Source organism: Lagenorhynchus albirostris, chromosome 9, assembly GCF_949774975.1.
Source record: "Lagenorhynchus albirostris chromosome 9, mLagAlb1.1, whole genome shotgun sequence".
NCBI lineage: Eukaryota > Metazoa > Chordata > Mammalia > Artiodactyla > Delphinidae > Lagenorhynchus > Lagenorhynchus albirostris.
In genome coordinates, this window is record NC_083103.1 from 5,237,039 (window position 1) to 5,251,319 (window position 14,281).

The 14,281-nt window shown below is 61.4% G+C and overlaps 3 protein-coding genes across 6 annotated transcripts; 2 read left to right on the top strand and 1 right to left on the bottom strand.

Annotated features, from left to right (window-relative positions):
* Nucleotides 1-75: 75 nt before the first annotated feature.
* NUDT8 (nudix hydrolase 8) lies at nucleotides 76-2,149 on the top strand. Its single transcript, XM_060158393.1, has 4 exons — nucleotides 76-318; nucleotides 958-1,090; nucleotides 1,664-1,741; nucleotides 1,843-2,149. Exons 1-4 carry the CDS (start codon nucleotides 125-127, stop codon nucleotides 2,068-2,070), a joined length of 633 nt encoding a protein of 210 aa, XP_060014376.1. The 5' UTR covers nucleotides 76-124; the 3' UTR covers nucleotides 2,071-2,149.
* Nucleotides 2,147-8,240, top strand: LOC132525564 (double C2-like domain-containing protein gamma). 4 transcript variants are annotated; one of them, XM_060158389.1, is made up of 11 exons: nucleotides 2,147-2,280; nucleotides 3,985-4,073; nucleotides 4,171-4,548; nucleotides 4,764-5,009; nucleotides 5,084-5,155; nucleotides 5,366-5,475; nucleotides 5,563-5,698; nucleotides 7,223-7,374; nucleotides 7,482-7,563; nucleotides 7,745-7,841; nucleotides 7,919-8,240. In XM_060158389.1, exons 4-11 carry the CDS (start codon nucleotides 4,836-4,838, stop codon nucleotides 8,047-8,049), a joined length of 954 nt encoding a protein of 317 aa, XP_060014372.1. In that variant the 5' UTR covers nucleotides 2,147-2,280; nucleotides 3,985-4,073; nucleotides 4,171-4,548; nucleotides 4,764-4,835; the 3' UTR covers nucleotides 8,050-8,240. The 4 variants fall into 4 exon arrangements, with proteins under 4 accessions (XP_060014372.1, XP_060014373.1, XP_060014371.1 ...); XM_060158388.1 differs by having other exon boundaries at nucleotides 2,234-2,353; XM_060158391.1 differs by lacking the exon at nucleotides 2,147-2,280 and adding an exon at nucleotides 2,305-2,583 and having other exon boundaries at nucleotides 7,930-8,240.
* Nucleotides 8,241-8,601: 361 nt separating this feature from the next.
* NDUFV1 (NADH:ubiquinone oxidoreductase core subunit V1) lies at nucleotides 8,602-14,077 on the bottom strand. Its single transcript, XM_060158387.1, has 10 exons — nucleotides 13,927-14,077; nucleotides 12,742-12,824; nucleotides 12,498-12,668; nucleotides 11,608-11,791; nucleotides 10,573-10,762; nucleotides 9,922-10,134; nucleotides 9,606-9,772; nucleotides 9,214-9,295; nucleotides 8,860-9,005; nucleotides 8,602-8,755 (listed from the first exon to the last, which is right to left on the bottom strand). Exons 1-10 carry the CDS (start codon nucleotides 13,996-13,998, stop codon nucleotides 8,669-8,671), a joined length of 1,395 nt encoding a protein of 464 aa, XP_060014370.1. The 5' UTR covers nucleotides 13,999-14,077; the 3' UTR covers nucleotides 8,602-8,668.
* Between the last annotated feature and the right edge of the window lie 204 nt (nucleotides 14,078-14,281).

Below are 14,281 nucleotides of genomic sequence, written 5' to 3' on the forward strand. Positions count from 1 at the left end.
TGCCGCTACGGAGCCCCACCCTGCGGGCAGACTCCTCCCACGGCCCGCCCCCCAGATTCCCGAGACACCCTGGGGTGTGCGCTCTGCCCGGTGACCTCGGTTTCCCGGCCGCGCTGGGCCGGACATGCTGCCCGACTGCCTGTCGGCGGAGGGCGAGCGGCGCTGCCGGCGGTTGCTGGCGGGGGCCACGGCCCGGCTCCGCGCGCGACCTGCAGCGGCCGCGGTTCTCGTGCCGCTGTGCTCGGTGCGTGGGGTCCCGGCGCTGCTCTACACGCTGCGGTCCAGCCGCCTGCCCGGGAGGCACAAGGGTGACGTCAGGTACACCGGCCGGGAACTCCTCTCTCTTCTAGGAAGAGGCCGCTGAACCCGGAGACCACAGGGTCGTGGGCAAGGCACTTAGCCTTTCCGAGCCTCGGTTTCCGCCTCTGTAGAATGGGTCTGGGTCTGAGAGCCCGTCAGGCAGAGGGCTATGGCGGGAGTCAGCAACCCACGTCCCTCCGCCCCGAATCTGGCGCCGCAGGTGGTCCTGCCCGGGCGCCGCGCGGATCGCTCGACACCTCGTTCAGATCTGTGTCCCCGTCCAGAAAGGCAAGACTCCGCCCCCTTCCAGCGACTACTGGGAGATTCGTGTCCCCGAGCCGAGGAAGCGCGCGGGGCGGGGTTACCTGGCTTCCCGCCCTGGCCCCGCCCCCGGCGGGAACTGGGGACACCCTAGAGTCAATGTCAGCGCCTCTGGGGCCACCATAAGCAGAGTTTGCATGTCTGAGCCCCAGGGCCTCTCTCCCTTACTCCCGTTGTTCAGGGAAGTAAACGGCCTGGAGAGGTCGTGTGGCTTGCCTAGCCCTCTCTGCAAACTAGGGGCGGAGGCGTTATTTAGGTGGATCACCGCCACAGCCTCCACCCCCACCCCTCCAAGGCCCCAGCAGCCCGAGAACCAGGCTCCCTGTGCCTGTTCAGTTTCCCAGGTGGCAAGTGTGACCCCGCTGACCGCGACGTGGTGCACACGGCCCTGAGGGAGACCCGCGAGGAGGTGGGCCTGGTTGTGCCTGAGGAGCACGTGTGGGGAGTCCTGAGGCCCGTGCACGACCAGGTAAGCCCGCCAGGCCCTGAAACCACCACCGGCCCTTGCCCCATTCAGCCCCTCTGCTTGCCCCGGGCTAGGAGCAGGGACCCCAGGGACAAGGAGGGTGGTCATGGACTGTGGCAGTCACGGAGTACGGTGGGGACACCTGCCTGGCAGTTGTGTTCCACCCTCACACAGCCCGTCAGGAAGGGGCCAGGGGTATTTTATCCCCTTTCACGAGGGATACTGAGGCTCAGGTCCTGGGGTGGAGGTGGCTCCAGGGTGAATCAGCTCTGCTCTGCTCCGTGGACAAAGGTTGGGGAGGGCTTTGCAGGGTAGGCAGGGACTGAATGACCACTGGGAGATTTTAGGGTAGTAAAAATAAGGAAAAGCGAAGGCGCAGAGGCCTGAATGGGTCCAGTGTGTTTGGGGGGCCTGAGTCAGTCAGCGTGGCTGGGGCGAGTCCAAGGGCAGGGGCCGGGTGGACCTGGCCTGCACTGCTAAAGGCCCCTGGAGTCTTCCTCTCAGGCTCCCTGCCCCAGCCCCAAAGCCCTGTCGAGGGCGTGCCTCCCCTGACTGCCTGCCCTCCTCCTGCCTCAGCGAAAGACCACTGTGGTGCCAGTGCTGGCCGGCGTGGGCCCACTGGATCCCCAGAGCCTCAGGCCCAACCCCGATGAGGTGAGTGGGGAGATGCTAGGGGTGGAGTCTGGGTCGTCCGGATGGGCGGAGGCTGCAGTGGCCAGTGCTCTGTCTACCCTCTCGCTGCCTCCTGCCCACAGGTGGATGAAGTGTTTGCACTGCCCCTGGCCCATCTGCTGCAGGAACAGAACCAGGGCTATACCCACTTCTGCCATGGTGGCCACTTCCGCTACACACTGCCTGTCTTCCTGCACGGGCCACACCGGATCTGGGGGCTCACGGCCGTCATCACTGAGTTCACCCTGCAGCTGCTGGCACCTGGCGTCTACCAGCCCTGCCTGGCCAGCCCTGAGCTGCCCAGGGGCTGATGACCTGGCCCTGAGCAGCCCCTGCCTTTGCCCTGCCACGCCAGCTCCACTCCAGGACTGAATAAAGAGCCTTTGCCAATTCCGTGGCGACTGCACCTTCTGCACTGGAGCCCTGACCTTGGGCAGACCCCATGGGACAGCTGGCCTCCTAGCTAGGCTGCCTCTGGATAATCACACTGTTACTTGCTGTGCCCACTCACCGTGTGCCAGGTGCCTGGAGTCTTTTTTCTCATTTCACTCTCACCACAACCCTGTGAGATGGGGCCAACGCTGTCCCTGGCTGGTGAGACTGAGGCTCAGGGAGGGTAGACACCTTGCCCAAGGTCACCCCGGTTTGGGATTTGAACCAGGCCCTCTGTGACTCCAGAGACCAAACTCCTAGCCACTACCCTGTACGAGCTCCTGTTCCATCTTCCGTGCCTGGCTGACCATGTGCTGGGCAGTAGGCATCCAGAAAGGAGCCTTGCTTGCTACTGCAAACCTCTAACATGCCAAGCTCCCACCATGTACCAGGTGCTATGCTGGGGTCCCATCTGTGCACCGGCCAGATGCTACTCTGCCCTCTGGGGGTGCTCAGTCTGTGGGAGATCTGAGACCAGGTCACACAGATAATCATGTGATTGTATATTAATTACTCACAGATATGTAATGGAATTATGTATCAATCATGTAAATCTCTGTGAGAGAGTTGAAGGGGTGGGCAGTCTAACCTTGACACGGTGGACTGGGCAGTATTAGGCAGGACAAGTGATAGAAAACCCCACCCACTAGCTGACTTTGCCAAAGGAAGAATGGTGATTACAAACTCCAGAGATAGACAAGCTTCAGGTATAGCTGGATCCAGGAGCTCAGGGACTTTCCACTGTATTGGCCTCATTCTCAGGAGCATTCTCTACTCCACAGGGGTGAGAGGTGAGGAGAGGGCAACAGCTCTAGGATGGCACGGTACCAGCATCCCATCAACAGAAAACAGCTTCTCTTTCTGGGCCAGTCTATCCCAGAATTGTACTTTATTGGCCTGCTTCGGGTCACATGCCCTTCCCTGAAGCTGTCACGTGGCTGCTGGATTTGGAATTCATTGATTGGCAGGGTCTGGGGCACAGGCCTGGGGAGCAGGGTGAACCTCCTAGAGTGAGAGTAGCGAAGGTGTGGCCCCCAAAGGACTCCTGGGGAAAGACAGGGAAGGTTGAGCAGGTAAAGGCAGCCACGTTCCCCTGCAGAGAGTGACCTTGAGACCATAGGTAAGCGGGAGCAGGCCAGGTCAAAGGGCAAGGAAGGAAAGTCGGGGCACAAGGAACAGCATGTGCACACAGCTTGGGGTGTTCTAGGAAACCAAGAGGGGCCGTGGGGACATGGGGGGAGGGGCCCAGCACTCGGGGCCCCAGTGAGCGGCCAAGGGGACCAGCCTCAGTGATGGGTTAGGATTTTATTCCAGGCTGGCAGAGGGGGAGAGAGGTGCCGAAGTGATCGGATTCAGGTGTTAAGAAGCTTGAGCTCCAAGGGCACCAGGTTGCGGTGGCACCCCCACCCCGTCTCTGCAGAGCCCTCCCCGCCCGCCCATCTCCCCTCCCCCCAGCCTGCCCTCCACACCCCTCCCCCTTCCCACACGCCTCCCCACACGCTCTCCCCCAACCCCTCTGTCTCACCTACCCCTTCCTCCCCACACTCCCCTCCCATTGCCCCTCATACCCCTTGTATCACCTCTGGCCCTCCAGCCTCACCTGGGAGCAGGGCCACGTGATGGCGGTAAAAATAACTCTCCAGCTGTGTGTGAATTGGGGAGGGGTTGGGGGAGAAGGAGGGAGGCTGGGCCCCAGCACTAGGGAAGGGGCCCTTGGGGTGGAGGGCAGGGAGCTGCTGGTCTCCTGGGCCCCAGAGAAACGTTCTGAGTCCCACCCCTTCCCCCGTCCCCAGGGCCACACTCTGGCTCTCTGGGTCACCTCCGTCAGGCGCACACCCAGCACCGGCAGCGACCCAAACCAGATGGAGGAGCTCTCAGAGTGGTAAGTAGCCCAGCCGGCCTACCTGCCAGCCCACGGGGTCCCCCTCCCGGCTGGAGGCCCCCACCCTGCCGACCTTGACCTTGCACTCTGTCCTCAGGTCCCAGCTGCTGCCCAGGACCCCCCCGCCCCCCGCCAACACCCTCAGTGATGCCTCCTCGCCCTGTCTGGTTGGCCTGATGCGGTGCCCTCATCTCCGGTGCTCAGGGGCTCCTCTGAGTGCCGCCTCCACGTCCAGGCCCCCATGGCGGGCACGGCGGGCCGGGGGCGGTGAGCGTGCAGGAACACGTGGCTATTGACGTGAGCCTGGGCCCCATCCGGCCCATCCACCTCATTTCCGACTACTTCCCGCACTTCTACCCCTTCGCTGAGCCCACCCTGCACACCTGAGACCTACACCCTCCAGTGACCCCCACCATCCACTCTGCATCCCAGTCCCAGCCGGACCCAGAGCCAGAGGGAGACTCAGACAACAGCAGTGAGTGGGCGCGGGGCACAAGGGGGACCCTCTGGGCCCAGTCCAGCCAGGATGGGGTCTGGGGCATCCCCAGGCTTCCGACCTGGGGAGGGGAAGGGCAGGAGGCATGGCGCCGGGGCAGAGGTTGATGTAGAAGCTGACCTGCCGGCCACCTGCCCTTAGCCACCCTCGGCACCCTCAAGTTCACGCTGCTTCTTTTTTTTTTTTTTTTGCAGTACGCAGGCCTCTCGCTGCTGTGGCCTCTCCCGTTGCGGAGCACAGGCTCCGGACGCGCAGGCTCAGCGGCCATGGCTCACGGGCCCAGCCGCTCCGTGGCATGTGGGATCTTCCCGGACCGGGGCACAAACCCGTGTCCCCTGCATCGGCAGGTGGACTCTCAACCACTGCGCCACCAGGGAAGCCCCACGCTTCTTTTTGACACAGACAGTAGCACACTGCACTGCACAGCTCACCGGGCCAAGGTGAGGATGGGGCGGCATCCCTGGGTCCCAGGTGTGGGCCCCGGGCCTGTCCCACATCCACTGTCTCTTCCCAGGGCCTCAAGCCACCGGCCTCGGGCTCCGTGGACACCTATGTCAAAGCCAACCTGCTGCCTGGGGCCAGCAAGGTGAGGGTGAGACACAGGCCCCTACTGCTGTCCCTTGGCCGCACACCCAGCCTGGAACACCCACCTGGCCTGCCATGCCCCTCTTCCCCAAGGCCTCGACCTCAGACAGGGAGCCCCCCGTTGCTGGGATGTGCAACTAGAGGCTATATGAGGGAGGGGGACCAGGCTGGGGCCCTGGGGCCCGACAAGGCTCTGACCCTCCCTGCTCAGCCCCCAGGCCAGCCAGCTGCGGACATGCATGTTTCGGAGCACAAGGGGGCCTGTCTGGGAGGAGGCACTCATGGCTTCACCCTCCAGGACACCCGGTGCAACACCCTGTGGTGAGGATAGGGCCTGGGCCACAAGGGGGCAGGGCCGAAGTTGGGGTGAGGGCTTGCCTGGGCAGGTCTGACCTGCGTGGCCACCAGGCTGTGCGTCTGGGAGGACCCACAGCTGCAGCAACGGCGGCGGGCGCCTCCCCTGCGGGAGCTGCGGGTGCCCCTGGGGAAGCTGGTGCCCAGCCAAGCCAGGAGCTTCGATGTGTGTCTGGAGAGGTGGAGGCTGGTGAGTGGGCTGGTGCACAGGGTGGGGCATGCAGGGAGGGAGACCTGGGCAGTGTGCAGCCAAGGGGACCGGGCTCTCTGCTCTTTCAGACCAAGAGGCCCAAGAGCCTGGACACAGCACGTGGCATGTCTCTGTATGAGGAGGTGGGTGGGACGGCGGATTCCAGCGAGGACTGGGGGGGCAGGTCTGGGCTGGCCCAGGCTGAAGTGTGTCAGGCAGGGATTTATGTGGGCTGGACAGGGGTCCAGGCCCAGGCAGGCTTGGAGAAACTGAGGCCATCTCGCTCACCGGCCCTGTGAGCGCTCATAGTCTCAGGGAACAGCCAGGCCCCAGGGGCTGGGCAGAGGGTGACTTCCCCTGCCAGAGCAGCCCACGGGAGCTGTGGGGCACTGGGACAAGCCCTCAGGGGGCAGAGACACAGGCCAGCTTGAGGCAGAGCCAGTGGCTGGAGCCAGTGGCTGGAGCCAGTGGGATTTGTCCCTGGCCTGAGCTGGGAGGGCAGGTCAAGGTCCGGGAGAGAATGGATATGGTGGGGCTGCACGGCTGCTAGGTCTGCCCGAGGCAGTGTGGGTACCACACTTCTGGGGCTGGTAGTCATAGACACAGGCCCTTGGCAGGAGGCAGTGATGGTGACCGTAGGGGATTTGCAATAGGAAACCAAAGACCCGGGCAGAACCCCTGCAGCCCAGCAGGCCCCCGGCACCTGCAAGGCTGAGGCAGGGCCCTCCGCAGCTCCTCCGGGCCAGAGGGCCAGGTGCTGCTGCCCCGCCCCCTAGTGGAGCCGCATGTTGCTGCGACTGTCAGTCAAGGCGAAGCTGCGGAGCCCTACTGGGTGGGGCAGGGACCCGCCACAAGCACTTCCTGGCCCAGACCCCGCACAGCAGCCCCTTGGCTCACGGAGCACTCCGTTACTGAGAGCTGAACGCTGGCAAGGTGGCTGGGCTTTCGGCAAATCAAATCCCTCGTTAAGTGTGGGAGAAGCACATTCTCTCCAAGGCATCCTCCCAAGTCCTTTGGAAGCACCAGGGGCCGAGTGTGGCAAAGGATGTTCAGAATCTGGCCGCTTGGGCTGCGGGGTGTGAGGAGGGTGGGCTTTGTAGCTGAACAGATCTGTATGTCCTTGGGTGGAGAACAGCCTCTTGGAGCTGCTTCTGTGGCACCAGGCTTACCCAGCGGGAGAGTGGTGATGGGTACCTAATGGCAGGCCACCTAGGAAGCTCCTAGCATGTTTGTGGCCCTTACGGACATCAGTTCCCTTCCCCTCCATGACAAAGATGCCCCGAACTGGCCAGTCACGTGGCCTGGCGTCCCCTTCTCAGGCCCTGGAGGATAGAGCTGAGCTGGAAGTTTCCTTCCAGGGCACTAAGCCAGTGATTGTTTTTGTAAATTGAATCATGAAATCAAACCACTGGCCCCTGACTTCTCTGCAGCCAGTTTGCATTCTCGCGTCCAGGCCAGCACTGGTGGGTGGTGGGCTACGGGCCACACGGGAGCTGACCCCAAGCCTACCCCCTGCCCGAGGAGGTGGAGGCTGAGGTAGCTGGGGAGGAGCGTGGGCGCGTCCTGCTGTCACTGTGCTACAGCTCTCAGCGGGGCAGCCTGCTGGTAGGTGTGCTGCGCTGTGCCCACCTCGCCCCCATGGATGCCAACGGCTACTCGGACCCCTTCGTCCGCCTGTGAGTGTGAAAAGGGGTGGACAGGTGGACAGTGAGGGTTCCTCTGAGCCGCTCGGGGCTCAGCTCTCCAGGGCCACACCTAAGCTGACCCCGTTCTTCCCGATCAGTTACCTGCATCCGAATGAAGGGAAGAAATCGAAATATAAGACCAGTGTTCAGAAGAAGACCCTGAACCCTGAGTTCAACGAGGTAGGCCAGGGCTGGGGGGAGGCAGTCCTGGCTGCTGGGGGCGGGAGGAGGGGGTCAACATCCTGCTTCCGAGAGCACAGGCCCCAGCTACCCTGAGCCATTCACCTGTCTGAGTCTGTTTCTGAGGCTGTGAAGGACCCAAGGCTGCCTCCCTCCTGCCTTTCTGCCCCCTTCCCTGCAGGAATTCTTCTGCACAGGCCCACGGGAGGAGCTGGCGCAGAAGACACTGCTGGTGTCTGTGTGGGATTATGACCTGGGCACAGCTGACGACTTCACTGGTGAGTGGGAATGTCGGGGAGCTGGGGGGTGGGCCCAATGGACTCCCACACGGCTCCTGACCTGTCCCCCAACCCAGGCGGGGTGCAGCTGAGTAGCCAGGCCAGCGGGGAGCACCAGCAGCACTGGCGCGAATGGCTGGGCCGCACTGACCACCAGCTGGAGCCGTGGCACCCACTGGACGGCGCGCGCCTCCAGCTCAGCGAGTAGCGGGGGCACCCGGCCTGGCCCTGCTCACCACCCGTCCCCGAGACTGACCCGCGGCCGCCTCCATGGAGCTGCGAGGACCTAGGGCTGCCTCACCCACCATGTCCACCCCTAGTCAATTGCTTCCTTCCTTCCCCCCTTTCAAATTCACCCCACTGCCAAATCATGAAGCAAGAATAAACCTCTCCTCCAAACCAGACCGGACAGCCGGTTCTTTCCCTGCCCATCGCCTCACAGGGCAGACTGGGCCCTGTCCTCCTTCACTCCCATCCTCCAGAGGCCTTCACTCCCATCCTCCAGAGGCCTCCAGAGGCCAGGCCCACGTCTGCACCCCAGGCCACAGTTTCCCCCTCCCCACCCACTTCTTGTACTGAGGGGTCAATGCTCAGGATGGTCTATGACAGACTGACGCACAGGAGGCCAAGTGTAAATTCACAACGAAACCTTGAGCTGACCTATCCCTCCCAAACCTCCACCTCCGTCTGGGAAACAAGCCTCCAGGAATAATGGGCCGCAGAGGCAGAGTGAAGAGCAAGGCCACAGAGAAGACGCACCGAGTGGGCAGCACTTGCTTTATTGTCCAGCCGTCCAGGCAGATGGATGCCGGCCCAGCGCGGCGGGCTCAGGAAGCGGCTTGCCTGGCCTGGTGCTGCTGGGCGAACCGCTGCATCCGCTCCTCGAGCTCCGGCCGGAAGTGTCGGATCAGGCCCTGGGGGTGAGGGTCAGGGTGCTGGGTGCAGCAGGGCCTGAAAATCCCCCAACGCCCAGGCTCTCAGCACCGCCCCCAGCACCACGCAGCAGGGCAGCGAGTACCTGCACGGGCCAGGCAGCTCCGTCGCCCAGGGCACAAATGGTGTGGCCCTCTATCTGCTTGCTGATCTCCCACAGGGAGTCGATCTCAGCCGGCCGGGCGTCCCCCTTCACAAAGCGGGCCATCACCTTGTTCATCCAGTCCACACCTGGGCCATGGCAGCAAGAGAGGGCCTGGTGATCTCCCTAAGCCGGGGTGCGGGGGGATGGAACTCGAGGGGTGCGGGCCACAGGGAGGGTGGGGCTCAGAGCAGCCACAGCAGGCTGGGAAGCAGCAGCTGTTTATTCAGGGTCCAGTGCCCGGCCCAGGCCTGGCGCGAGCCACAGAGAAAGCCCCAGCCTACCCAGCGCGCTTACCCTCGCGGCATGGGGTGCACTGGCCACAGCTCTCGTGCTTGTAGAACTCGATGAGGCGGGCGATGGCTTTCACGATATCCGTCTGGGGAGACAAGGGACAGTGAGGAGGCACCCAAGGCCTGAGCCTCAGCGCCCCCCGGCGGCACACCCTCCTGATTCCAGCGGCACTCTGGCTGTCTCCTCCCCCTGCCGTGGGCATCCCGCCCCGCCCAGGCTCCACGGGCGTGTCCCCCAGAGAAGCCTTGCTCCCCACCTCTCCCACCTCACTGTATCTCAGGTGACACGAACCAGGACCCAAGAGCTGGCAGGAGTTCTCCGAGAGGCCCCGGAAGGGTTACTAACCGGGCTGGCATAAGGCAGGGACTGGGTGGGGAGCATGGGCCAACCCTTACCGAGCGGTCCATGACGATCACAGCAGCCGTGCCCAGGCCCGTCTGCGCCTGCACCAGCGCGTCGAAGTCCATCAGCACCGTCTCACACACGGACTTGGGGATCAGTGGGGTGGACGAGCCGCCAGGAATCACAGCAAGGAGGTTGTCCCAGCCACCCGAGACACCCCCTGGGGCCCCAGTCAGTCCCCAAAAGGATGGATGGTCAGGGCTGGGGCTGGCACACCTGCCTAGCCCTGAGCCCAGGACCTCTGCCAGCCCCAGCCCCAGCCCCAGCTCCTGAGGCTCTCCCACCCTGCAGGCTGGCCCCAGGCCTCACCGGCGTGCTTTTCGATCAGTTCCTTCAGCGGTACAGACATCTCCTCCTCCACGGTGCAAGGGTGGTTGACGTGGCCAGAGATGTTGAACAGCTTGGTGCCTGAGTTGCGTTCGCGGCCAAAGCTGGCAAACCACGCACCCCCTCGGCGGCAGATGGTAGGGGACACGGCCACTGTCTCCACGTTGGCCACGGTTGTAGGGCAGCCGAACACTCCTGTGGGGGAAATGGGATGAGAAATCGGTGGCTTCCAGTGGGTGGGGACAGGTTGCGGCGGGATTCCTGGCGATGGGGTATGTCCAGGGTCCTGCTCCGGTGGCAGAGAGCCCTGCTTTCACCCCTTTGTTATTCTCGTCCCCCACCGGACCCCAGATTCCAGCAGGAGCTACGCTGCCTTTTCACCATCCTGCCCCGAGTTCCCGGAAGGTTGGAGAGGACTTGGGTATCTGACATGGGAGCTGAGGCAGGATGAGGGACTGCAGGTGGCACTGGTGGAGCCTCTATGTTGTTCCCACCCTGCTCTCTGTGTCAGGCGCCCAGTGCAGAAGGGACTCAGAAATTCCCTAAGAATGACCAGTGGGGACCTGAAACCAGATCCCGGACTCCACAGGACACAGGACAAGGCCCAGGATCGGGCCAGGTGCCAGGTCTTACCCACGTCTGCAGGGAAGGGAGGCTTTAGGCGGGGCTTGCCCTGCTTGCCCTCGATGGACTCGATGAGCGCTGTCTCCTCCCCGCAAATGTAGGCCCCAGCCCCACGCACCACAAACACGTCGAAATCGTAGCCGGAGCCGCAGGCATTCTTGCCAATCAGACCAGCCTCGTAGGCCTCTCGGATGGCTACCTGTGGGACAGGGGTGTGAGGACACGGTCCCCAAGGGCCCAGGAACACTGTGTGTGGGAGGGAGGGGCACTGGCCCAGTGAGCCCATCACCAAAGTCCAGAGCAAAAGCTCCCTTTGGACACAAGCAGAGGACGCTCTGGGAGGGGGTGGGGATTTTTACGATGCACGTGCTACTTCTGTAATAACATTTAACAAATTCTCCAACTATATGTATTTTTAAAGACTTTAGGACAATAATGAAAATTTCAGCAAGTAGTTTCTCCAGGTGGTGGATCTGTGGGAGAGTTTCCTTTTGTGTGTGTGTGGTTTCCTATCTTCATAATGAACAAGTACTGCTTCTGAGTAGAAGAAAAGACCCTGGAGGCTTATTTTTAAATATGTAATAATAATAATAATAACACTTACACATAATGCTACCATGTGCCAGGTTATTACTCCCACATCCTTCATCACTGTTGTGTAGCAGCCTAATAGAAAGGTGAGGCTTTGGCCCTGGACCGATTACTACAGGCATCACTGAGCTGAGAATTACTGAAATGACCCCCTGACCCTCCAGGGAAAATGCCCATATGGGAGTTCTCCAGCCTACCCCTGCCCCAGGAGCCATGGAGCCCTGGAAAGAGTCATGGAGCCCAAGCAGAAGCTCTGGAACATCCAGAAAGAGACAGAGGCACTGGGGGCCACGTCCCATTCGGGACACAAGGCATGCAGGAGAGATCACCACTCTCCTAGTGCGACCCCAGACAGATCAGGAGCTAAAACCTAAGAACAACTCTGCCTAGGATTGGGGCATGTAAGTGCACACTGAGCACCTTCTCCTCTGTTGACGCCCCACCTCTGCCCACCTGTAGATTGGACGCCTCATTGTAGAATTCCCCGCGGATGTAGATGTAGGCGGCACGGGCACCCATGGCCCGGCCCCCCACTAGGCAGCCTTCCACCAGCTTGTGGGGATCGTGGCGCATGATCTCCCGGTCCTTGCAGGTGCCCGGCTCCCCCTCATCTGCATTCACCACCAGATACTTGGGCCTGTGGGGGCCAGCAGGTCAGTCAGGCTACAGGGCCACCAGGGTTGGGCCTTCAACCACATGCCACCCCACTCCACCCAGGGAAGCCTCCTCTGACAGCCAATCCCTCTTTGTCCTCCTGACATGTTCCCAGGGGCTCTGCTTGCTCACCACCGATGACAGGGAGCTCACTGCCTATTCCCTATTTGGGTGGGTATGACCACAGGAAAAATCTTTGCTTTCCCAAGAGCCCCAATCTGCTTTTGGTCACAAAGAGCATTCCGTGAACCTCCACCGTATCTCTGGAGCCAAAAGGAGGCAAAATAGCTGACATTCAGCCTTTGCTTTCTAGGCGCCAACCACAGTGCAGGCCAAAAGCTGTACGAACATTATCTCTTTCATCCCTGCACGATATAATATCCACTTACAGAACAGAAACCTGAGGTTCGGAAAGGCCAGGAGACTGCCCAAAGATATATGACTAAAAGGCAGAGCTAAGCATTGACCAGTTAAGTCTGACTGAGTCAAAGTTTTGTGTCGATTCTGCTTCCCCCCCAGTCTCCCCTGAGGAAGACCAGAGAGAACTGGATCCCACCTACCTGAGCTCTGGTTATGTTTTCCCATTTCATTCACTCTTAGTTTCCAAGGAAACAGCCCAAAGGCCCAGGTAAGCCACAGCCACCCCCAAGGTCTCTCCTGAAACCCCATTTCTGCCTGCCTACACACACCTGCCATCTGAGGGCTTATTCATGAAGCTCCATTTAAGGCCAGTTGGGAAGCCAGCACCTCCACGGCCCCGCAAGCCCGACGTCTTGACCTCACCCAGGATCCAGTCAGGCCCCTTCAGCAGAATCTCCTTTGTCTTGTACCAGTCACCTCGACTCTGGGCACCTTTCAGCCTGGACAGAGTGGGGAAGGCAGTAAGGGGGAGGCCCTGCCTCGGGAACCACCAGCCTAAGGGCACCATCTCACCTCCAGTCATGGCGGCCATACAGGTTGGTGAAGATCCGGTCTTCATCCTTCAGCGAGCCAAATGAGGTTTTCTTGGGCGCTGTCTGGGGACACAGAGGGTCAGCAGGCCCAGCAGAGCTCTGGGGTCATGAGGGGTCAGGCCAGAAGGTACAGAGTTTTGAGTCCCCCTGATTAGAGGGAGCTGAGCTGGGAGGAGGGCAGGGGCCTAAGCCTCAGAACCCTTCATAGCATCATAGCTGCCATCACCACTTAGTAAGCACTTCCTGTTAGCAGGCACGAAACTAAGTTTTCTATATCCAAGACCCCATTTCATCCTCATAACCTTGAGACAGGAACGATTTCCTCCATTGTACAGAAGAGGAAACTGAGGCTCAGAGCAAACTGAGCTTATGAAAGGCACACAGCCCAAAGGAGCAGATGGAATCTAAGCTCAGGTGTGTCCGTGGCCAAAGCCCACACCTGAACTGCGCACAGCACATACTACACCCCTGAGCCCAGTGTGATGCTATGTCCATTTACTTGTCTGGCTGTGCTGCTGGACCCAAACTTGGTTAGGCCAAAGCCTTGTGTTACTGAACTCTGCTGGCGACAAAATGCACTTTCGGAAGGAAAAGAAATGCCTCACTGCGGCTGGGACACAAGATGACGGAGGGAGACCCGCTCGGGATAAAACTGTTGAGGAGAGATGGGTCTGGAATTCCACGTGACCCAGTGAGGAGCACCTCAGCTGAGGGCTAAGGGGACCTGGCTTCCAGACACCCAATCCCTTAAAAGCCAATATGGGGATCGGAGCGCTGAACGAAGAATGAGGAGGCGCACGGCCCTCTCCAAAGCTATTGTCTGCATCTGTAAAATGGGTCAGTGGCCCCTTCACGCCCTACAAAGCTGTGGCGGGAAAGGAATGAGATAAGGACGCTTTGCCACCTGCAAAATTTTCCGTTAAGTCGTGCGGCTGTTAAATAAGAGAAGCCAAGGGGCCGGAGGGCTGGGGGCGGGGTGAGTCAGCCTCCCGTTTGGACCCGTTCCCCTTCTACACCCAAGCCGAATCGGCAACCTTCCTGCCGGGCTGGGGAGATGAGAATGTTCTCCAGAAGGCACTACAGACCCAAGGGATGGAGCGCGCATAGGCGCGGTAGCGAGAGCCGGCCCGCGAGCACCCCTGGCCCGAGCCAGGTCAGGCCTCACCGTATCGCCGCTGAATCGCACAGACACCCGTGCGGGGAGCGACCCGCCGAGCAGCCGCCGTGCCGCCAGCATCGCGGGGGCCAAGCCGGTCAGCTCCAGCTGTCACCTTCACGGCTCTGAAGCTGAGGAACCGGCGCGACCTAGACGCTAGGCGGCGCACAGGAAGAACGTCACGCGCCCTGGCGCCGGCGACGCGCCCAAACTTCCCTGCACCGCTCCCGCCCCGCCCTTGGCCCCGCCTCCTCGTAGGAGGGCGGAGAGGCCGGAAATGCCCTGTCTGGCGCTGAGGCTGCTGGGAGATGCAGTCCCACGGGCTTTCGGACCTCCTTTCTACCTTCGCGGGATTGGTATTTAC